Source organism: Nerophis lumbriciformis, linkage group LG30, assembly GCF_033978685.3.
Source record: "Nerophis lumbriciformis linkage group LG30, RoL_Nlum_v2.1, whole genome shotgun sequence".
NCBI classification, from domain to species: Eukaryota; Metazoa; Chordata; class Actinopteri; order Syngnathiformes; family Syngnathidae; genus Nerophis; species Nerophis lumbriciformis.
The window spans coordinates 26452587-26476781 of record NC_084577.2 but is presented as its reverse complement, the minus strand read 5'-3'; the positions used below and the strand labels follow the sequence as shown (position 1 = coordinate 26476781).

At 34.9% G+C, this 24195-nt stretch overlaps 1 protein-coding gene across 1 annotated transcript in view; it reads right to left on the bottom strand.

Moving 5' to 3' along the window:
• Positions 1-371: 371 nt before the first annotated feature.
• Positions 372-24195, bottom strand: part of LOC133572590 (uncharacterized) — a 24696-nt gene continuing 872 nt past the window's right edge. Inside the window, exons 1-8 of the mRNA XM_061925406.1 lie at positions 23735-24195; positions 10992-11148; positions 7970-8040; positions 7658-7900; positions 4511-4541; positions 4245-4428; positions 1619-1721; positions 372-1521 (exon numbers count right to left, since the gene is read on the bottom strand). The exon at positions 23735-24195 is cut by the window's right edge and continues 872 nt beyond it. Of these exons, the coding sequence (XP_061781390.1) occupies positions 1283-1521; positions 1619-1721; positions 4245-4428; positions 4511-4541; positions 7658-7900; positions 7970-8040; positions 10992-11148; positions 23735-23951 (1245 nt within the window). The 5' untranslated portion in view covers positions 23952-24195 and the 3' untranslated portion in view covers positions 372-1282. The remainder of the gene's footprint in view (positions 1522-1618; positions 1722-4244; positions 4429-4510; positions 4542-7657; positions 7901-7969; positions 8041-10991; positions 11149-23734) is intronic.

The following is a 24195-nucleotide window of genomic DNA, read 5'->3' as shown; positions in this document are numbered from 1 at the left end:
TCACCAAGTCAAGTATTTCATATATATATATATATATATATATATATATATATATATGTGTGGGGAAAAAATCACAAGACTACTTCATCTCTACAGGCCTGTTTCATGAGGGGTTCCCTCAATCATCAGGAGATTCTCCTGATGATTGAGGGAACCCCTCATGAAACAGGCCTGTAGAGATGAAGTAGTCTTGTGATTTTTTTCCCACACATACATATATTGCGCTCTACTACGGTATCGAGCACTATTTTTTGGATAACCTTATTAAGACATATATATATATATATATATATATATATATATATATATATATATATATATATATATATATATATATATATATATATATATATATATATATATAAGAAATACTAAGTCAAGTATTTCATATATATATATATATATAAATAAAAGAAATACTTGAAATTCAGTGTTCATTTATTTACACACACACATAACACTCATCTACTCATTGTTGAGTTAAGGGTTGAATTGTCCATCCTTGTTCTATTTGTCACTATTTTTCTAACCATGCTGAACGCCCTCTCTGATGATGCATTGCTGTGTGGCACGCACAAAAGTGCTTTCATCAAATGCACTAGATGGCAGTATTGTCCTGTTTAAGAGTGTCACAACATTGCTGTTTACGGCAGACGAACTGCTTTATGGTAGACGAAATGCTGTTGTGTGTTGTTGCCGCGCTGGGAGGACGTTAATGAAACTGCTTAACAATAAACCCACATAAGAAACCAAGAACTCGCCCTCGATCATTCTACAGTTATAACATTATTGGGCAGATACGCTGTTTATATTGTGTGCCTGAATTTCGGGAGATTTTCGGGAGAAAATTTGTCCCGGGAGGTTTTCGGGAGAGGCGCTGAATTTCGGGAGTCTCCCGGAAAATCCGAGAGGGTTGGCAAGTATGGAGGGAGGTCAAAAGCGTCTATCATTGAGGTGTCCTCCGGGGTGTTTTCAGAACAGCCTGTTCCTGTTGTTCACAGCGTCAAGGCCATTCGAGGGAGTCAAATCGTAGATTAGGATGTTTGTTTTCCGCGAGCAGACAATACAATGACTTGTCTGTTCTATTCGTCCATGCTGGCCCTCATATTCAATTTTTCCTTTTCAGCAAGCTTCTCCATGATGTGATCCATCTTGCGATCATGTTTGCATTATTAAAATTGTAAAAATTCTAAAAGCCTCCCCACTCAGATCACAGCAGGGCTCTGGTTAAAGGATGAATGGAAGCAAGACACGAGGAGTGAAAGTTTGAAGCAAGTAAGCGTCACTCAGCTTGGTGTTTGTACGTCTTGCTGAAACCACGACTTTGATTGATGGCATAAACCAGCCGGTTGTGCATCTGCCTCCCCATGGGATAGCGCGGGTACAGCGGCAGTAAGAGAATGTTAAGGCAGATGAGGGCTTCTGGGTAATGGAGTTCGGTGGAGTCGGGCAAGATGCCCACCTTCATCCGGATGCGGGCCATGCCCTCCACTGGCACGCGGTGGCTGCCTGTGAGGAACACTGATGGCCAGAGAAGAGAATGAAAAGGTTGTGACTCCATCCATCCATTTTATACCGCTTGTCCCTTTTGTGACTCATTTGTGTCAATCAAACTTACAAAGGAACTTCTTCTTTTCTTCCTGGCTGAGCTTGTGGAACACCTGCCAGAAGGTGAGGATGTTGCGGTGTTGGGCGTGGTACTCTCCGACATACACGGTGTTCTGTTGGCAGAACCAGGACTTTATAATATAAAGTTTATCATTAAAATTAATGAATAAATAAAATATAAAAAAATTGCATATATAAATTGAAAAAATATTTATTTATTATTATTATTATTAATATATTTTTTAATTTAATTTAAAAAAAAAATAGACTTTAGGCTACTACAGTAGGAGTTGGCAGCTACACGACAGCTAAGCACACAATAGCACACAAGCTAGACATACATTGAACAATATTGCAGTGTAAAACAGCACATTTGTCATAATAAAATAATTATAGTCGCATATTACTTACACATACAAAGTCCCCCAAAAGTATCCAGTAACAAACGTGTCCGCATCATTCAACTAATGCGTAATTCCTGAATTATTGTGGCCACAATACTTGTGCAAAGCTGGACAGCCAGTTAACATCTAAGTGTCCTCCAATTTAAAAAAAATAGAATTTCTGCTATTTTACTGAAGTCATTCACAAAAGGTAAATATGCTAGAAAAAATAACAAAATAAAACATGAAAAAGTTATAATTAAAATGAATGAATAAATAAATTATATATAAAACATTTATAAATAAATTGAAAAAATACATACAATTTTTTCATTGAATTAAAAAAAAAGACTTTAGGCTACTACAGTAGGAGTTGGCAGCTACACGACAGCTAAGCACACAATAGCACACAAGCTAGACATACATTGAACAATATTGCAGTGTAAAACAGCACATTTGTCATAATAAAATAATTATAGTCGCTTATTACTTACACATACAAAGTCCCCCAAAAGTATCCAGTAACAAACGTGTCCACCGTCAAAACACTCATATTTTGGACAAAAACCAAGTTGGTTAAGGAACTACCAAAATTCCCGGTTTTCCTGAAATTCCAGGAATTTCTCAAATAAACACTGTTACTAATTCAACATTTCTTGACCGATTTAAACAATTCCAACAGCAACCATTTCAGCTCATTCAGGACAGTCATACTCCTAATAATTTATTTTTTTAAATCCCGCTTTTCTCAAAATTCCCAAATTTCCAGGAAGTTCCCATTGAAATGAATGGGACATTTTTCCGAGTTGCACAATTCCCACATTTTTTAAACCTATTCAAACCATTCCAACACCAACACATTCAACTCATCCTGGACATTCAAACTACCATTTTTCCACAATCAACAAATTTCCAGGAATTCACTTTTTTTTGGTAACCTATTTCCACCCTTAAGTTTGACTACTCCTTTCACATTTTTCAACCGTTCCACCGTCAAAACACTCCTCATATTCAGAACAAAAACCAAGATGGTTGAGGAACTACCAAAATTCCCAGTTTTCCTGAAATTCCAGGAATTTCTCAATTAAGAACTGTTATTAATCCAACATTTATTGACCGATTTAAACAATTCCAACACCAACCACTTCAGCTCATTCAGGACATTAATGCTCCTAATCATTCTTTAAAATATCCCGTTTTTCCCAAAATTCCTAAATTTCCAGGAAGCTCCCATTGAAATGAATGGGACATTTTTCAACCTATTCAAACCATTCCAACATCAACACATTCAACTCATACTGCACATTTAAACTACGGTACCATTTTTCCACATTCAACAAATTTCCAGGAATTCCCGTTTTTTTGGTAACCCATTTCCACCCTTAAGTTCGACTACTCCTTTCACATTTTTCAACCTATTTCCACCGTCCAAACATTCCTCCTAATCAGGACAAAAAAATAAAATAATAATAATAATTAAAATACCGGTTTTCCCGAAATTCCAGGAATTCCGTAATATAATTTCTCAATTAAAAATGTTACTACTTCAACATTTATCGACCATTTTGAAAAATTCCAACACCAACTCATTCATAACATTCAAGTTTTGTTTTACAATTTTCAAAAAAATTCCCGCCTTTCCCGAAATTCCCATTGAAATCAATAGTACAATTTTCAAAATTCCACAATTCCCACATTTTTCGTCTGATTCAAACCTTTTCAACTTAAAAAATATTCATCCTGTTCTGAAAATGGGTGCTCTACTTCAACAATTCTAATCCCAGATTTCCCATAATTTCTTTCTCCTTTTTTTTGTTGTTGTATTTTCCCCATTCAAAATGAATTGGACACTTTTCAAACTTCCACAATTCCCACATTTTTCAACCCATTCCACCTTCAACACATTCAACTCATCCTGGACATTCAAACTCCTAATCTTTTTTTTTTTTTTTTTTTTTTAAATCCTGCTTTTCCCAAAATTCCCTAATTTCCAGGAAGTTCCCATTGAAATAAATGGGACATTTTTCCAACCTATTCAAACCCTTCCAATATCAACACATTCCACTCGTCCTGGACATTCAAACTAACTCTTTCCCAAGTTCCAAACCAAATTCCGTTTTTCCTGGAAATTTAAACGCTTCAACATTCAAACCACCCCAACATTCAAACTATTGCTTTCACTATTAAAAAGCGTGTTGACAACTAAAATTCATTGGTTAAAAAACGTAGTAAGACGTTTGTTTCTTTTATTACCTGCTCAAAGACGTCCCAGTCGTACTTTTCATTTCCCACCATCACCGCTTGCAGTTCCTCCGGCAGGAAGAAGTCCAGCACCTTAGGAGCGCACACCTTGAGAAAGCCTCTCTTGAACTCATTGAATACATCCTCCACCGACTTGTTGAAGACGTGGTCGACAAAGGCGGCCACAAACTCTTTCCTGGAACGGAAAAAACAACAACAAAGTAATATCTTTTTTCAACTCAACAAAAATGTTATATTATTCATTGTAATTAACCCACAAACACTGCTTTTTCACCTGTGCTTTAAACCCTGCGGCTTGTAAAACGGTGTGGCTATTTTATGGATTTTTCTTCTCTGACGGCATTAATACAAAAAGTAAAAAAACAAATACACTGATAGGTGTGTTATTGTTTGTGCTATGGCGCCATCTTTTGGATGAGTTTGTGCCCTTCTGTTTAGACTGCAAGTCCCGTTCCGTCCTCTAACCGTCCATAGCGGGTCTACTCGTATGGATTCTTCATTCATCACTCCAAGCGACGTTTTGTAAGTTTTACAATATAACTAAAACACTTCCGTCTTCCATAGCGTTCCTACTCATACGTATTCTTCACTCGTCACTCCAAGTAACGTTAAACTATTCATATTTACTAAACCGTCCCGTGTGTGGTGTCTGTAGGAGTGTTTTCATGCATATTTGTATGTGCTACCAGAATGTAATGAAGCTAGCGTCGTTAGCATTGGCTAATATGCTAGCACGTTTACGAATGTGTTAGTATCATTAACTTAAATTCACCAAAACGTCACCGTGGAGTTATTGGGTCTGTTATGCTGATTGGAGAGCTAGCTCGCGCAGCTAGTGGGTCCATGACGATGACTTCTGTTTTGTTTGATCAGCCGTTTTACTGCCGTGTTACAGACATCGTTGGGAAACAATTAAGGTATGTAAATAAACATTTACAAAATATTTCTGTGTAAATAACAAATTTCACAAAGTATACATCTGCGGCTTATAGTCCGGTGCGGTTTATATATGGGAAAAAAAATCTTCTATAATTTAGTGGGTGTGGCTTGTATACCGGTGCGCTCTATAGTCTGGAAAATATGGTAAATACTTTTTATCTGCTTGGCTTATGATTTAAAAGCAAGTTATCCATCAAAAGTGTACACTGCAAAAATGACAATAAATTTCATGGTAAAATTGTGAAATTTACTGTGTTTTTTACAGCATTTTACTGTAATTGGGAAAAACATTTTACTGTAATTGGGAAAAACAGTACCACTGTTTTATGACGATACAATTCTGGCAACTGATCTGCGAATATATATATATATATATATATTACTAAATATTTTATATACATTTACAAAACTCCATATAGAATTACGAAAATGATTTAAATTATATGAATATACTATTTAAAATAAATTATATAAATACATACAACTATATATAAAATACATCAAATCACAAAAATTGTATACATTTATAGAAATATGTTGTATATACTATATATAATAGTAAACATATAATAATAATAATAATAATAATAATAATAATAATATAATATAATGTTATACAGGTAAAAGCCAGTAAATTAGAATATTTTGAAAAACTTGATTTATTTCAGTAATTGCATTCAAAAGGTGTAACTTGTACATTATATTTATTCATTGCACACAGACTGATGCATTCAAATGTTTATTTCATTTAATTTTGATGATTTGAAGTGGCAACAAATGAAAATCCAAAATTCCGTGTGTCACAAAATTAGAATATTACTTAAGGCTAATACAAAAAAGGGATTTTTAGAAATGTTGGCCAACTGAAAAGTATGAAAATTAAAAATATGAGCATGTACAATACTCAATACTTGGTTGGAGCTCCTTTTGCCTCAATTACTGCGTTAATGCGGCGTGGCATGGAGTCGATGAGTTTCTGGCACTGCTCAGGTGTTATGAGAGCCCAGGTTGCTCTGATAGTGGCCTTCAACTCTTCTGCGTTTTTGGGTCTGGCATTCTGCATCTTCCTTTTCACAATACCCCACAGATTTTCTATGGGGCTAAGGTCAGGGGAGTTGGCGGGCCAATTTAGAACAGAAATACCATGGTCCGTAAACCAGGCACGGGTAGATTTTGCGCTGTGTGCAGGCGCCAAGTCCTGTTGGAACTTGAAATCTCCATCTCCATAGAGCAGGTCAGCAGCAGGAAGCATGAAGTGCTCTAAAACTTGCTGGTAGACGGCTGCGTTGACCCTGGATCTCAGGAAACAGAGTGGACCGACACCAGCAGATGACATGGCACCCCAAACCATCACTGATGGTGGAAACTTTACACTAGACTTCAGGCAACGTGGATCCTGTGCCTCTCCTGTCTTCCTCCAGACTCTGGGACCTCGATTTCCAAAGGAAATGCAAAATTTGCTTTCGTCAGAAAACATGACTTTGGACCACTCAGCTGCAGTCCAGCTGGTGTCGGTCCACTCTGTTTCCTGAGATCCAGGGTCAACGCAGCCGTCTACCAGCAAGTTTTAGAGCACTTCATGCTTCCTGCTGCTGACCTGCTCTATGGAGATGGAGATTTCAAGTTCCAACAGGACTTGGCGCCTACACACAGCGCAAAATCTACCCGTGCCTGGTTTACGGACCATGGTGTTTCTGTTCTAAATTGGCCCGCCAACTCCCCTGACCTTAGCCCCATAGAAAATCTGTGGGGTATTGTGAAAAGGAAGATGCAGAATGCCAGACCCAAAAACGCAGAAGAGTTGAAGGCCACTATCAGAGCAACCTGGGCTCTCATAACACCTGAGCAGTGCCAGAAACTCATCGACTCCATGCCACGCCGCATTAACGCAGTAATTGAGGCAAAAGGAGCTCCAACCAAGTATTGAGTATTGTACATGCTCATATTTTTCATTTTCATACTTTTCAGTTGGCCAACATTTCTAAAAATCCCTTTTTTGTATTAGCCTTAAGTAATATTCTAATTTTGTGACACACGGAATTTTGGATTTTCATTTGTTGCCACTTCAAATCATCAAAATTAAATGAAATAAACATTTGAATGCATCAGTCTGTGTGCAATGAATAAATATAATGTACAAGTTACACCTTTTGAATGCAATTACTGAAATAAATCAAGTTTTTCAAAATATTCTAATTTACTGGCTTTTACCTGTGTATATATATATATATGTGTGTGTGTGTGTGTGTGTGTATATATGAGATACTTGACTTGGTGAATTCTAGCTGTCAATATACTCCTCCCCTCTTAACCACGCCCCCCACCTCCCGAAATCGGAGGTCTCAAGGTTGGCAAGTATGTACTTGACACATTCTCACTGTTAGCATGGTAAGGTTGGCATTTAAGTTCTGCTTGTTCCTCCTAAAATGGTATATTGTAGTTTATTTGTATAAGGAAGTGGTTACCTTTCGGGTCGACCCGGTTCAGGCCCAGCTGACCGTGTTTGTTGGCCCCACAGCAGTACACCAGGCCTGACAACGTGAGGAAGAGCGTGTGGGTCGCTCCGGCTGAGATCTGGGTAACCGGTACGCCAGTGAGCGGGCCCACGAGGAGGGGCGCATGCTGCAGTGACACATACTGCAGTGACACCTGCCTCCCCACACCCAGCTGCCCATGACTGTTGGAGCCCCAGCAGAAGACGTCTCCTCCTGCAAAAGCAAAGGACAACAATAATATTCCCACGTGACACAGGTGTGTGATTCAAATGTCTTTATTACCTTTGGTCAGTGCCACAGAGTGAAAGTCTCCACAAGCGACCTGAACCGCTTCTGTCGGCAACCGCACCCGTCTGCATTTTTTAGAACGTGAAAGAAAAAAGTTGAGATGAAAAAACAACAATATATATATATATATATATATATATATATATATATATATATATATATAGTATATAGGCCCTAATGTGTGAATGTGAGTGTGGATGTTTTTCTGTCTATCTGTGTTGGCCCTGCGATGAGGTGGCGACTTGTCCAGGGTGCACCCCGCCTTCCGCCTGATTGTAGCCGAGATAGGCTCCAGCACCCCCCAGGGTATAAGCGGTAGAAAATGGATGGATGGATGGATGGAGAGAGAGAGAGAGAGAGAGACATACAGTATACACATACATATATACATACATTTATGTATATATACATACATATATATATACATACATACACATATATATATGTATATATATATATATATATATATATATACATATACATATACAGTATATATATATATATATAATACACATATATATATACATACATATATATATAAATATATATACATACATATATATATATATATATATATTCATACATATATACACACACATATATATATATATATATACATACATACATATGTATACAGATAAACACATATATATCTGTATATATATACACACACACACATATACACACACACATATATATATATATATCGATACATACACATATATATATATATATACATATATATATATAGATACACACATATATATATATATATATATAGATACACACATTTATATATATAGATATATAGATACACACATTTATATATATATATATACACACACACATATATATATATACATATATATATATATATATATATATACACACACACACACACACATACAGTATATATATATGTATATATATTAGAGATGCGCGGTTTGCGGACACAACCGCGGAGTCCGCGGATTATCCGCGGATCGGGCGGATGAAATTTAAAAAAATAAGATTTTATCCGCTCGCGGGTCGGGTCGGGCGGATTAATTAGATTTTTTTTTTTTTTTTTTTTTTTTTTTTTGCGGGTGGCAGTTAAACCAATTGGGAAATATATATACATAGTTAAATGTTGTTACCCACATACGAAAAACGAGCAGGCACCTGCAGCATATGCCACAACAGAAGAAAAAAAAAGAAAAGAGATGGACACTTTTACGGAGCGGAGGGACGCCTCGCCGGGGTCCGGGACCGAGGCTCCTTCCCCCGAGAGGGCCCCACCGGGAGCCGTAGCTGAGGCGATCCGCGAGAAGGGCCCGACGCACGTCCAGGGTCACTACCGCGCCCACCGCACCGACACCCCGCCTCGTCCGCTTTCGCCGCGGCCGGCGTCACGCGCAGCAGGTAAGCAGCTTACCTGCCCGCCACCCCCGTGGCCGGGGGCTCGTAACATGGGTCACTCCGCGCGCTCCGCCCGCGCAGCTTACCTGCTTGCTCGCAAAATGATTATTAGCATTCAGACAGGTTAAAATGTTGCTAAAACCATCACTTTTCTATCAGTCACAGTGACTTTTCAAAACAAAAATATTACAGCAAAAATCATATGGGTTGATTGACATGTTTATTCTGTAAGCTAACTTCAATAGTTTGAAATTATTTTGACAGTTAATGCCAGTTATCCTGTCAACCTTTCACAAGACTTCAATTTGTTAATTGAAAGTATAAATAGTATAAACACTTTTAACAGTATGTCGTGCTGTGAAATACAGCCGACAGGATGGCGCACCAAACACAAAGCAAGGCCATGCTGCAGGAGAACAAAGGACTTCTTTCATTTAAGGTTTGTGATAAATCATCAAACTCATTCGTTAAAAGGACTCTATAGTAATATAAAGCGAATTTTTCTGGACATTATCATGCAAGAAAAGTTTATTTTTGGGATCGCGATCACCGCGTAATGATTTTTAAAGGTTGCATTACATTATTAACTGTCCCATGTGATCAGCCAGTGCGATTGGAAGTCCATGCTCAATTATTGCCTCCGTAAATAAAACTTCGGCATTTATCACATCCAAAGAATCTGTTTGGGCGACGAAAAACGTTGAAAGTTTTCCACTTGTATCGCTAGCAACGGCATTAGACTTGTGTTTTTTTGTCCCAACGTGGTCTTTTACATCACTAATTCCTCCGTGTCCGATCGAAAAATCTTGTCTGCACAAGGTGCAATTCGCGTAGTTTTCACCCTTTTTTTTTTTTTTTAATTAATATTAGATATATAACAACGGGCGGATGGCGGGCGGATGCAGTTCTGATCAAACGTTACATCGGGTGGATGGCGGATGGTTGACGACTTTCTGCCGCGGTTGCGGATGAAATAAATTGCCTATCCGCACATCTCTAATATATATATATATATATGTGTGTGCATGTATATATATGTATATGTATATGTATATATATATATATATATATATATATAAATATATATATATATATATAAATATATATATAAATATATATGTGTGTGTGTATATATATACATATATATACATATATATATACACACACATACGTATATACATATATACACACACACACACACACACACACACACACACACACACACACACACACACACACACACACACACACACACACACACACACACACACACACACACCGTGCTAATTGCTACTTTTTAAGGATGGTTTTATTTTTTGCCTTTTTACAACATACGTTTCGCAAGCTCAATATGAGTCGGAAGAAAGCAAGGGACATGTGTGGTTTGAAACATTCATGAAAAATCCACAGCGTTGTCGACACTGCCTCCTCCCCTCCCCCCACCGATTCCGCTGCGTGCGTAGAAGATTACCCGACAAGGTAAAGTGGGTTTTATTTGCTATTCAATGCTAAAAATGTTGTGCTTGAAAGCTCTGAGGGCACCACAGGGCCAGCGACAGTGTGTGCGTGTCAGCAGGGTGGATGCACGCGAGGACAGTCCAGCTAGTTGTGCACTTACATTGCTTGCGGAGAATCACACTTGTGATAGTGTAGAAACCCAAGTTGTCCAGCTTCTCCTGCCCCCCAGGAGAAGACTTTTCCATATGAACTCAAGGCCAGGGAGTGGTATTGACCACAAGCCACGCCCACCACAAAATGGAGGCCCTCCACTTGGCCTGAGTGGGACACAACATACTGTAAAAACTGTTCATAAACACATATTGAACACACATTTTATTTTCTATTTTCACTCCAGCTAGTAGTCATTATGGGAAACAACATAATAGCATACAAGAGTGAAACTTAATACTAAATGGGACTGAAGAGCAACTTCGCTAAAAAAAAAAAAAAAAAGTTAGCACGCTAAGGTTAGCATAAAAATATTCAAACGTTACCATGCTGACAAGTAAGCAGTTAACATACTTACTTCCATGACTTTTCGGTTTAAACATATGAACTGGCGAAAATGCTAGCATAAAACTTTAGCTAACATAAGAAAAAACTGCATACTTGCAAGATGGCGCCAAGAATCAGAATCCACGAATTTCAGGTTGAGACGATTAAAGTTGAGTAAAATTGTGCCTAACATGTTCGCGAGCTAAAGTTAGCCTGCTAACATGAGAAAAATTAACGTACTTGCAGGATAGCGTCAGTGTCAAAATCCATGACTTTTACATTTAAATATATGTAGTCAGCTAAATTGCTAGCATAAGGTTTTAGCGTGCTAACATTAAAAAGTATGTAAACATATAGGAACAGTTAGCATACCTATTGGAAGGTGAGAAGTATGAAAATCTATGATTTTTAGGTTTAAATAATAAAATAAGTTAAAAAGATAGTATCAATCATTTGCATGCTACAATTAGCATAGAATATTTCACGTGTTAGCGAGCTAACTTTAGCATGCTAACATGGTAGGCACAATTTTAGTCAACTTTAATCAGCTCAACCTGAAATTTGTGGATTCTGATATTTGGCGCCATCTCACAAGTATGCTAATTGTAGCATGCTAACTTTCTTTTTAGCACATTTTATGATTTAAACCTAAAAATCATAGATTTTGGTACTTGTCACCTTCCAATAGGTATGCTAAGTATCAAAATATACGATTTTTAGGTTTAAATCATAAAATGAGCTAAAAAGATAGTATCAATCATTAGCATGCTACAATTAGCACACAATATTTCACATGTTAGCGAGCTAACTTTAGCATGCTAACATGTTAGGCACAATTTTTGAACCTAAAAATCATGGATCTTGGTACTTGTCACCTTCCAATAGGTATGTTAAGTATCTAAATATACATATATATATGTTAGTGTGCTAAAGTTAGCTCGCTAACATGTGAAAAAACAAACGTACTAGCAAGATAGCGTCAGTGTCAAAATCCATGACTTTTACATTTAAATATATGTAGTCAGCTAAATTGCTAGCATAAGATTTTAGCATGCTAACATTAAAAAGTATGTAAACATATAGGAACAGTTAGCATACCTATTGGAAGGTGAGAAGTATGAAAATCTATGATTTGTAGGTTTAAATAATAAAATAAGTTAAAAAGTTAGTATCAATCATTTGCATGCTACAATTAGCATAGAATATTTCACGTGTTAGCGAGCTAACTTTAGCATGCTAACATGGTAGGCACAATTTTAGTCAACTTTAATCAGCTCAACCTGAAATTTGTGGATTCTGATACTTGGCGCCATCTTACAAGTATGCTAATTGTAGCATGCTAACTACCTTTTTAGCACATTTTATGATTTAAACCTAAAAATCATAGATTTTGGTACTTGTCATCTTCCAATAGGTATGCTAAGTATCAAAATATACGATTTTTAGGTTTAAATCCTAAAATGAGCTAAAAAGATAGTATCAATCATTAGCATGCTACAATTAGCACATAATATTTCAGATGTTAGCGAGCTAACTTTAGCATGCTAACATGTTAGGCACAATTTTAGAACCTAAAAATCATAGATCTTGGTACTTGTCACCTTCCAATAGGTATGTTAAGTATCTAAATATACATATATATATATGTTAGTGTGCTAAAGTTAGCTCGCTAACATGTGAAAAAACGAACGTACTAGCAAGATAGCGTCAGTGTCAAAATCCATGACTTTTACATTTAAATATATGTAGTCAGCTAAATTGTTAGCATAAGGTTTTAGCGTGCTAACATTAAAAAGTATGTAAACATATAGGAACAGTTAGCATACCTATTGGAAGGTGAGAAGTATGAAAATCTATGATTTGTAGGTTTAAATAATAAAATAAGTTAAAAAGATAGTATCAATCATTTGCATGCTACAATTAGCATATAATATTTCACGTGTTAGCGAGCTAACTTTAGCATGCTAACATGGTAGGCACAATTTTAGTCAACTTTAATCAGCTCAACCTGAAATTTGTGGATTCTGATACTTGGCGCCATCTTACAAGTATGCTAATTGTAGCATGCTAACTACCTTTTTAGCACATTTTATGATTTAAACCTAAAAATCATAGATTTTGGTACTTGTCATCTTCCAATAGGTATGCTAAGTATCAAAATATACGATTTTTAGGTTTAAATCCTAAAATGAGCTAAAAAGATAGTATCAATCATTAGCATGCTACAATTAGCACATAATATTTCAGATGTTAGCGAGCTAACTTTAGCATGCTAACATGTTAGGCACAATTTTAGAACCTAAAAATCATAGATCTTGGTACTTGTCACCTTCCAATAGGTATGTTAAGTATCTAAATATACATATATATATATGTTAGTGTGCTAAAGTTAGCTCGCTAACATGTGAAAAAACGAACGTACTAGCAAGATAGCGTCAGTGTCAAAATCCATGACTTTTACATTTAAATATATGTAGTCAGCTAAATTGTTAGCATAAGGTTTTAGCGTGCTAACATTGAAAAGTATGTAAACATATAGGAACAGTTAGCATACCTATTGGAAGGTGAGACGTATGAAAATCTATGATTTTTAGGTTTAAATAATAAAATGAGCTAAAAAGATGGTATCAATCATTTGCATGCTACAATTAGCATACAATATTTCACGTGTTAGCGAGCTAACTTTAGCATGCAAACATGGTAGGCACAATTTTAGTCAACTTTAATCAGCTCAACCTGAAATTTGTGAATTCTGATACTTGGTGCCATCTCACAAGTATGCTAATTGTAGCATGCTAACTTTCTTTTTAGCACATTTTATGATTTAAACCTAAAAATCATAGATTTTGGTACTTGTCACCTTCCAATAGGTATGCTAAGTATCAAAATATACGATTTTTAGGTTTAAATCATAAAATGAGCTCAAAAGATAGTATCAATCATTAGCATGCTACAATTAGCACACAATATTTCACATGTTAGCGAGCTAGCTTTAGCATGCTAACATGTTAGGCACAATTTTAGAACCTAAAAATCATAGATCTTGGTACTTGTCACCTTCCAATAGGTATGTTAAGTATCTAAATATACATATATATATGTTAGTGTGCTAAAGTTAGCTCGCTAACATGTGAAAAAACGAACGTACTAGCAAGATAGCGTCAGTGTCAAAATCCATGACTTTTACATTTAAATACATGTAGTCAGCTAAATTGCTAGCATAAGGTTTTAGCGTGCTAACATTAAAAAGTATGTAAACATATAGGAACAGTTAGCATACCTATTGGAAGGTGAGACGTATGAAAATCTATGATTTTTAGGTTTAAATAATAAAATGAGCTAAAAAGATGGTATCAATCATTTGCATGCTACAATTAGCATACAATATTTCACGTGTTAGCGAGCTAACTTTAGCATGCTAACATGGTAGGCACAATTTTAGTCAACTTTAATCAGCTCAACCTGAAATTTGTGGATTCTGATACTTGGCGCCATCTCACAAGTATGCTAATTGTAGCATGCTAACTTTCTTTTTAGCACATTTTATGATTTAAACCTAAAAATCATAGATTTTGGTACTTGTCACCTTCCAATAGGTATGCTAAGTATCAAAATATACGATTTTTAGGTTTAAATCATAAAATGAGCTAAAAAGGTAGTATCAATCATTAGCATGCTACAATTAGCACACAATATTTCACGTGTTAGCGAGCTAACTTTAGCATGCTAACATGTTAGGCACAATTTTAGAACCTAAAAATCATAGATCTTGGTACTTGTCACCTTCCAATAGGTATGTTAAGTATCTAAATATACATATACATATGTTAGTGTGCTAAAGTTAGCTCGCTAACATGTGAAAAAACGAACGTACTAGCAAGATAGCGTCAGTGTCAAAATCCATGACTTTTACATTTAAATATATGTAGTCAGCTAAATTGTTAGCATAAGGTTTTAGCGTGCTAACATTAAAAAGTATGTAAACATATAGGAACAGTTAGCATACCTATTGGAAGGTGAGACGTATGAAAATCTATGATTTTTAGGTTTAAATAATAAAATGAGCTAAAAAGATAGTATCAATCATTTGCATGCTACAATTAGCATAGAATATTTCACGTGTTAGCGAGCTAACTTTAGCATGCTAACATGGTAGGCACAATTTTAGTCAACTTTAATCAGCTCAACCTGAAATTTGTGGATTCTGATACTTGGCGCCATCTTACAAGTATGCTAATTGTAGCATGCTAACTACCTTTTTAGCACATTTTATGATTTAAACCTAAAAATCATAGATTTTGGTACTTGTCATCTTCCAATAGGTATGCTAAGTATCAAAATATACGATTTTTAGGTTTAAATCCTAAAATGAGCTAAAAAGATAGTATCAATCATTAGCATGCTACAATTAGCACATAATATTTCAGATGTTAGCGAGCTAACTTTAGCATGCTAACATGTTAGGCACAATTTTAGAACCTAAAAATCATAGATCTTGGTACTTGTCACCTTCCAATAGGTATGTTAAGTATCTAAATATACATATATATATATGTTAGTGTGCTAAAGTTAGCTCGCTAACATGTGAAAAAACGAACGTACTAGCAAGATAGCGTCAGTGTCAAAATCCATGACTTTTACATTTAAATATATGTAGTCAGCTAAATTGTTAGCATAAGGTTTTAGCGTGCTAACATTAAAAAGTATGTAAACATATAGGAACAGTTAGCATACCTATTGGAAGGTGAGAAGTATGAAAATCTATGATTTGTAGGTTTAAATAATAAAATAAGTTAAAAAGATAGTATCAATCATTTGCATGCTACAATTAGCATATAATATTTCACGTGTTAGCGAGCTAACTTTAGCATGCTAACATGGTAGGCACAATTTTAGTCAACTTTAATCAGCTCAACCTGAAATTTGTGGATTCTGATACTTGGCGCCATCTTACAAGTATGCTAATTGTAGCATGCTAACTACCTTTTTAGCACATTTTATGATTTAAACCTAAAAATCATAGATTTTGGTACTTGTCATCTTCCAATAGGTATGCTAAGTATCAAAATATACGATTTTTAGGTTTAAATCCTAAAATGAGCTAAAAAGATAGTATCAATCATTAGCATGCTACAATTAGCACATAATATTTCAGATGTTAGCGAGCTAACTTTAGCATGCTAACATGTTAGGCACAATTTTAGAACCTAAAAATCATAGATCTTGGTACTTGTCACCTTCCAATAGGTATGTTAAGTATCTAAATATACATATATATATATGTTAGTGTGCTAAAGTTAGCTCGCTAACATGTGAAAAAACGAACGTACTAGCAAGATAGCGTCAGTGTCAAAATCCATGACTTTTACATTTAAATATATGTAGTCAGCTAAATTGTTAGCATAAGGTTTTAGCGTGCTAACATTGAAAAGTATGTAAACATATAGGAACAGTTAGCATACCTATTGGAAGGTGAGACGTATGAAAATCTATGATTTTTAGGTTTAAATAATAAAATGAGCTAAAAAGATGGTATCAATCATTTGCATGCTACAATTAGCATACAATATTTCACGTGTTAGCGAGCTAACTTTAGCATGCAAACATGGTAGGCACAATTTTAGTCAACTTTAATCAGCTCAACCTGAAATTTGTGAATTCTGATACTTGGTGCCATCTCACAAGTATGCTAATTGTAGCATGCTAACTTTCTTTTTAGCACATTTTATGATTTAAACCTAAAAATCATAGATTTTGGTACTTGTCACCTTCCAATAGGTATGCTAAGTATCAAAATATACGATTTTTAGGTTTAAATCATAAAATGAGCTCAAAAGATAGTATCAATCATTAGCATGCTACAATTAGCACACAATATTTCACATGTTAGCGAGCTAGCTTTAGCATGCTAACATGTTAGGCACAATTTTAGAACCTAAAAATCATAGATCTTGGTACTTGTCACCTTCCAATAGGTATGTTAAGTATCTAAATATACATATATATATGTTAGTGTGCTAAAGTTAGCTCGCTAACATGTGAAAAAACGAACGTACTAGCAAGATAGCGTCAGTGTCAAAATCCATGACTTTTACATTTAAATACATGTAGTCAGCTAAATTGCTAGCATAAGGTTTTAGCGTGCTAACATTAAAAAGTATGTAAACATATAGGAACAGTTAGCATACCTATTGGAAGGTGAGACGTATGAAAATCTATGATTTTTAGGTTTAAATAATAAAATGAGCTAAAAAGATGGTATCAATCATTTGCATGCTACAATTAGCATACAATATTTCACGTGTTAGCGAGCTAACTTTAGCATGCTAACATGGTAGGCACAATTTTAGTCAACTTTAATCAGCTCAACCTGAAATTTGTGGATTCTGATACTTGGCGCCATCTCACAAGTATGCTAATTGTAGCATGCTAACTTTCTTTTTAGCACATTTTATGATTTAAACCTAAAAATCATAGATTTTGGTACTTGTCACCTTCCAATAGGTATGCTAAGTATCAAAATATACGATTTTTAGGTTTAAATCATAAAATGAGCTAAAAAGGTAGTATCAATCATTAGCATGCTACAATTAGCACACAATATTTCACGTGTTAGCGAGCTAACTTTAGCATGCTAACATGTTAGGCACAATTTTAGAACCTAAAAATCATAGATCTTGGTACTTGTCACCTTCCAATAGGTATGTTAAGTATCTAAATATACATATACATATGTTAGTGTGCTAAAGTTAGCTCGCTAACATGTGAAAAAACGAACGTACTAGCAAGATAGCGTCAGTGTCAAAATCCATGACTTTTACATTTAAATATATGTAGTCAGCTAAATTGTTAGCATAAGGTTTTAGCGTGCTAACATTAAAAAGTATGTAAACATATAGGAACAGTTAGCATACCTATTGGAAGGTGAGACGTATGAAAATCTATGATTTTTAGGTTTAAATAATAAAATGAGCTAAAAAGATAGTATCAATCATTTGCATGCTACAATTAGCATAGAATATTTCACGTGTTAGCGAGCTAACTTTAGCATGCTAACATGGTAGGCACAATTTTAGTCAACTTTAATCAGCTCAACCTGAAATTTGTGGATTCTGATACTTGGCGCCATCTTACAAGTATGCTAATTGTAGCATGCTAACTACCTTTTTAGCACATTTTATGATTTAAACCTAAAAATCATAGATTTTGGTACTTGTCATCTTCCAATAGGTATGCTAAGTATCAAAATATACGATTTTTAGGTTTAAATCCTAAAATGAGCTAAAAAGATAGTATCAATCATTAGCATGCTACAATTAGCACATAATATTTCAGATGTTAGCGAGCTAACTTTAGCATGCTAACATGTTAGGCACAATTTTAGAACCTAAAAATCATAGATCTTGGTACTTGTCACCTTCCAATAGGTATGTTAAGTATCTAAATATACATATATATATATGTTAGTGTGCTAAAGTTAGCTCGCTAACATGTGAAAAAACGAACGTACTAGCAAGATAGCGTCAGTGTCAAAATCCATGACTTTTACATTTAAATATATGTAGTCAGCTAAATTGTTAGCATAAGGTTTTAGCGTGCTAACATTGAAAAGTATGTAAACATATAGGAACAGTTAGCATACCTATTGGAAGGTGAGACGTATGAAAATCTATGATTTTTAGGTTTAAATAATAAAATGAGCTAAAAAGATGGTATCAATCATTTGCATGCTACAATTAGCATACAATATTTCACGTGTTAGCGAGCTAACTTTAGCATGCAAACATGGTAGGCACAATTTTAGTCAACTTTAATCAGCTCAACCTGAAATTTGTGGATTCTGATACTTGGCGCCATCTCACAAGTATGCTAATTGTAGCATGCTAACTTTCTTTTTAGCACATTTTATGATCTAAACCTAAAAATCATAGATTTTGGTACTTGTCACCTTCCAATAGGTATGCTAAGTATCAAAATATACGATTTTTAGGTTTAAATCATAAAATGAGCTCAAAAGATAGTATCAATCATTAGCATGCTACAATTAGCACACAATATTTCACATGTTAGCGAGCTAGCTTTAGCATGCTAACATGTTAGGCACAATTTTAGAACCTAAAAATCATAGATCTTGGTACTTGTCACCTTCCAATAGGTATGTTAAGTATCTAAATATACATATATATATATGTTAGTGTGCTAAAGTTAGCTCGCTAACATGTGAAAAAACGAACGTACTAGCAAGATAGCGTCAGTGTCAAAATCCATGACTTTTACATTTAAATACATGTAGTCAGCTAAATTGCTAGCATAAGGTTTTAGCGTGCTAACATTAAAAAGTATGTAAACATATAGGAACAGTTAGCATACCTATTGGAAGGTGAGACGTATGAAAATCTATGATTTTTAGGTTTAAATAATAAAATGAGCTAAAAAGATGGTATCAATCATTTGCATGCTAACATGGTAGGCACAATTTTAGTCAACTTTAATCAGCTCAACCTGAAATTTGTGGATTCTGATATTTGGCGCCATCTCACAAGTATGCTAATTGTAGCATGCTAACTTTCTTTTTAGCACATTTTATGATTTAAACCTAAAAATCATAGATTTTGGTACTTGTCACCTTCCAATAGGTATGCTAAGTCTCAAAATATACGATTTTTAGGTTTAAATCATAAAATGAGCTCAAAAGATAGTATCAATCATTAGCATGCTACAATTAGCACACAATATTTCACATGTTAGCGAGCTAACTTTAGCATGCTAACATGTTAGGCACAATTTTTGAACCTAAAAATCATGGATCTTGGTACTTGTCACCTTCCAATAGGTATGTTAAGTATCTAAATATACATATATATATGTTAGTGTGCTAAAGTTAGCTCGCTAACATGTGAAAAAACAAACGTACTAGCAAGATAGCGTCAGTGTCAAAATCCATGACTTTTACATTTAAATATATGTAGTCAGCTAAATTGCTAGCATAAGGTTTTAGCGTGCTAACATTAAAAAGTATGTAAACATATAGGAACAGTTAGCATACCTATTGGAAGGTGAGACGTATGAAAATCTATGATTTTTAGGTTTAAATAATAAAATGAGCTAAAAAGATGGTATCAATCATTTGCATGCTACAATTAGCATACAATATTTCACGTGTTAGCGAGCTAACTTTAGCATGCTAACATGGTAGGCACAATTTTAGTCAACTTTAATCAGCTCAACCTGAAATTTGTGGATTCTGATACTTGGCGCCATCTCACAAGTATGCTAATTGTAGCATGCTAACTTTCTTTTTAGCACATTTTATGATTTAAACCTAAAAATCATAGATTTTGGTACTTGTCACCTTCCAATAGGTATGCTAAGTATCAAAATATACGATTTTTAGGTTTAAATCATAAAATGAGCTAAAAAGGTAGTATCAATCATTAGCATGCTACAATTAGCACACAATATTTCACGTGTTAGCGAGCTAACTTTAGCATGCTAACATGTTAGGCACAATTTTTGAACCTAAAAATCATGGATCTTGGTACTTGTCACCTTCCAATAGGTATGTTAAGTATCTAAATATACATATATATATGTTAGTGTGCTAAAGTTAGCTCGCTAACATGTGAAAAAACAAACGTACTAGCAAGATAGCGTCAGTGTCAAAATCCATGACTTTTACATTTAAATATATGTAGTCAGCTAAATTGCTAGCATAAGGTTTTAGCGTGCTAACATTAAAAAGTATGTAAACATATAGGAACAGTTAGCATACCTATTGGAAGGTGAGAAGTATGAAAATCTATGATTTTTAGGTTTAAATAATAAAATAAGTTAAAAAGATAGTATCAATCATTTGCATGCTACAATTAGCATAGAATATTTCACGTGTTAGCGAGCTAACTTTAGCATGCTAACATGGTAGGCACAATTTTAGTCAACTTTAATCAGCTCAACCTGAAATTTGTGGATTCTGATACTTGGCGCCATCTTACAAGTATGCTAATTGTAGCATGCTAACTACCTTTTTAGCACATTTTATGATTTAAACCTAAAAATCATAGATTTTGGTACTTGTCATCTTCCAATAGGTATGCTAAGTATCAAAATATACGATTTTTAGGTTTAAATCCTAAAATGAGCTAAAAAGATAGTATCAATCATTAGCATGCTACAATTAGCACATAATATTTCAGATGTTAGCGAGCTAACTTTAGCATGCTAACATGTTAGGCACAATTTTAGAACCTAAAAATCATAGATCTTGGTACTTGTCACCTTCCAATAGGTATGTTAAGTATCTAAATATACATATATATATATGTTAGTGTGCTAAAGTTAGCTCGCTAACATGTGAAAAAACGAACGTACTAGCAAGATAGCGTCAGTGTCAAAATCCATGACTTTTACATTTAAATATATGTAGTCAGCTAAATTGCTAGCATAAGGTTTTAGCGTGCTAACATTGAAAAGTATGTAAACATATAGGAACAGTTAGCATACCTATTGGAAGGTGAGACGTATGAAAATCTATGATTTTTAGGTTCAAATAATAAAATGAGCTAAAAAGATGGTATCAATCATTTGCATGCTACAATTAGCATACAATATTTCACGTGTTAGCGAGCTAACTTTAGCATGCAAACATGGTAGGCACAATTTTAGTCAACTTTAATCAGCTCAACCTGAAATTTGTGGATTCTGATACTTGGCGCCATCTCACAAGTATGCTAATTGTAGCATGCTAACTTTCTTTTTAGCACATTTTATGATTTAAACCTAAAAATCATAGATTTTGGTACTTGTCACCTTCCAATAGGTATGCTAAGTATCAAAATATACGATTTTTAGGTTTAAATCATAAAATGAGCTAAAAAGGTAGTATCAATCATTAGCATGCTACAATTAGCACACAATATTTCACGTGTTAGCGAGCTAACTTTAGCATGCTAACATGTTAGGCACAATTTTAGAACCTAAAAATCATAGATCTTGGTACTTGTCACCTTCCAATAGGTATGTTAAGTATCTAAATATACATATATATATGTTAGTGTGCTAAAGTTAGCTCGCTAACATGTGAAAAAACGAACGTACTAGCAAGATAGCGTCAGTGTCAAAATCCATGACTTTTACATTTAAATATATGTAGTCAGCTAAATTGTTAGCATAAGGTTTTAGCGTGCTAACATTAAAAAGTATGTAAACATATAGGAACAGTTAGCATACCTATTGGAAGGTGAGACGTATGAAAATCTATGATTTTTAGGTTTAAATAATAAAATGAGCTAAAAAGATGGTATCAATCATTTGCATGCTAACATGGTAGGCACAATTTTAGTCAACTTTAATCAGCTCAACCTGAAATTTGTGGATTCTGATATTTGGCGCCATCTCACAAGTATGCTAATTGTAGCATGCTAACTTTCTTTTTAGCACATTTTATGATTTAAACCTAAAAATCATAGATTTTGGTACTTGTCACCTTCCAATAGGTATGCTAAGTCTCAAAATATACGATTTTTAGGTTTAAATCATAAAATGAGCTCAAAAGATAGTATCAATCATTAGCATGCTACAATTAGCACACAATATTTCACATGTTAGCGAGCTAACTTTAGCATGCTAACATGTTAGGCACAATTTTAGAACCTAAAAATCATAGATTTTGGTACTTGTCACCTTCCAATAGGTATGCTAGGTATCAAAATATACAAATATATATGTTAGCGTGCTAAAGTTAGCTCGCTAACATGTGAAAAATGAACGTACTTGCAGGATAGCGTCAGTGTCAAAATCTATGACTTTTACATTTAAAAATATACAGCTAAAATGCTAGCATAAGACTATCGTGCAAACATTAAAAAGTATGTAAACATAGGAACAGTTAGCATACCTATTGGAATGTGAGAAGTATCAAAAATCTACGATTTTTAGGTTTAAATCATAAAATGAGCTAAAAAGGTAGTATCAATCATTAGCATGCTACAATTAGCATACTTGTAAGATGGCGCCAAGTGTCAAAATTCATGATTTTTAGGTTAAAAGGAATAAAACACGGGTTTTATAAATGTTGAAGTACAGCAATACAGATGTTTGTAAAGAAAGATGTTTATATTTATTCCTTTGAGTACAACCGGAAATACTTTTATTTTGGAAAAATATTCATGTTATACAGTCAATTATTTTGTTTGCCTTCGATGTTGCGAAACAACTGAAACTCAGCTCAGTTAACTCCCGTTCTTTCTTCCGAGGAAAGGAAAGTGAAACCTAACTTGGAGAGCAATTAATAAGCCCACGGTATCCATGAGGAAAAATACGTAAATAAAGCCAGAAAATAAGGATTTTTTTTTTTTTTTTTTTTTTTACCTGCTTTTTCATTATTCGAAGCCCTCCGTCCAAGTTGCTGCCTGGAGTTGCTTCCCTGCGATAAAAGTGTCCCTTCCTCCCGCAGGAGTAAAACATGTTGATCCCCGCAGAAAACCTTGATGATATCATTAGGAACTGTCCACGACACGGGGGTCAAAGACGCCTTGGGACCGAAGACTCCACAGCTGCTTTCCCCCCAGAACCACATCTTCGACATCGTGCTGCTTTTCCACCTAGTGATGGAATGATGCGTTCACGGACCCCTCCCTCGCCTTTTATACAGATGCATGTTGCCTTCAGGCGCTGTCGGAGATACTACTGTCGCCAGCCGAGGGGAGGGAGGCAGGGGAGCGAAAACAACTTCACGCATTTTCAATTACAAATGTCTTAATTTTGTGCGCACTCTTTTTGTGACACACGTTTACAAACATCCAGAGTGTGAAGTCATTTGCAGGATGTTT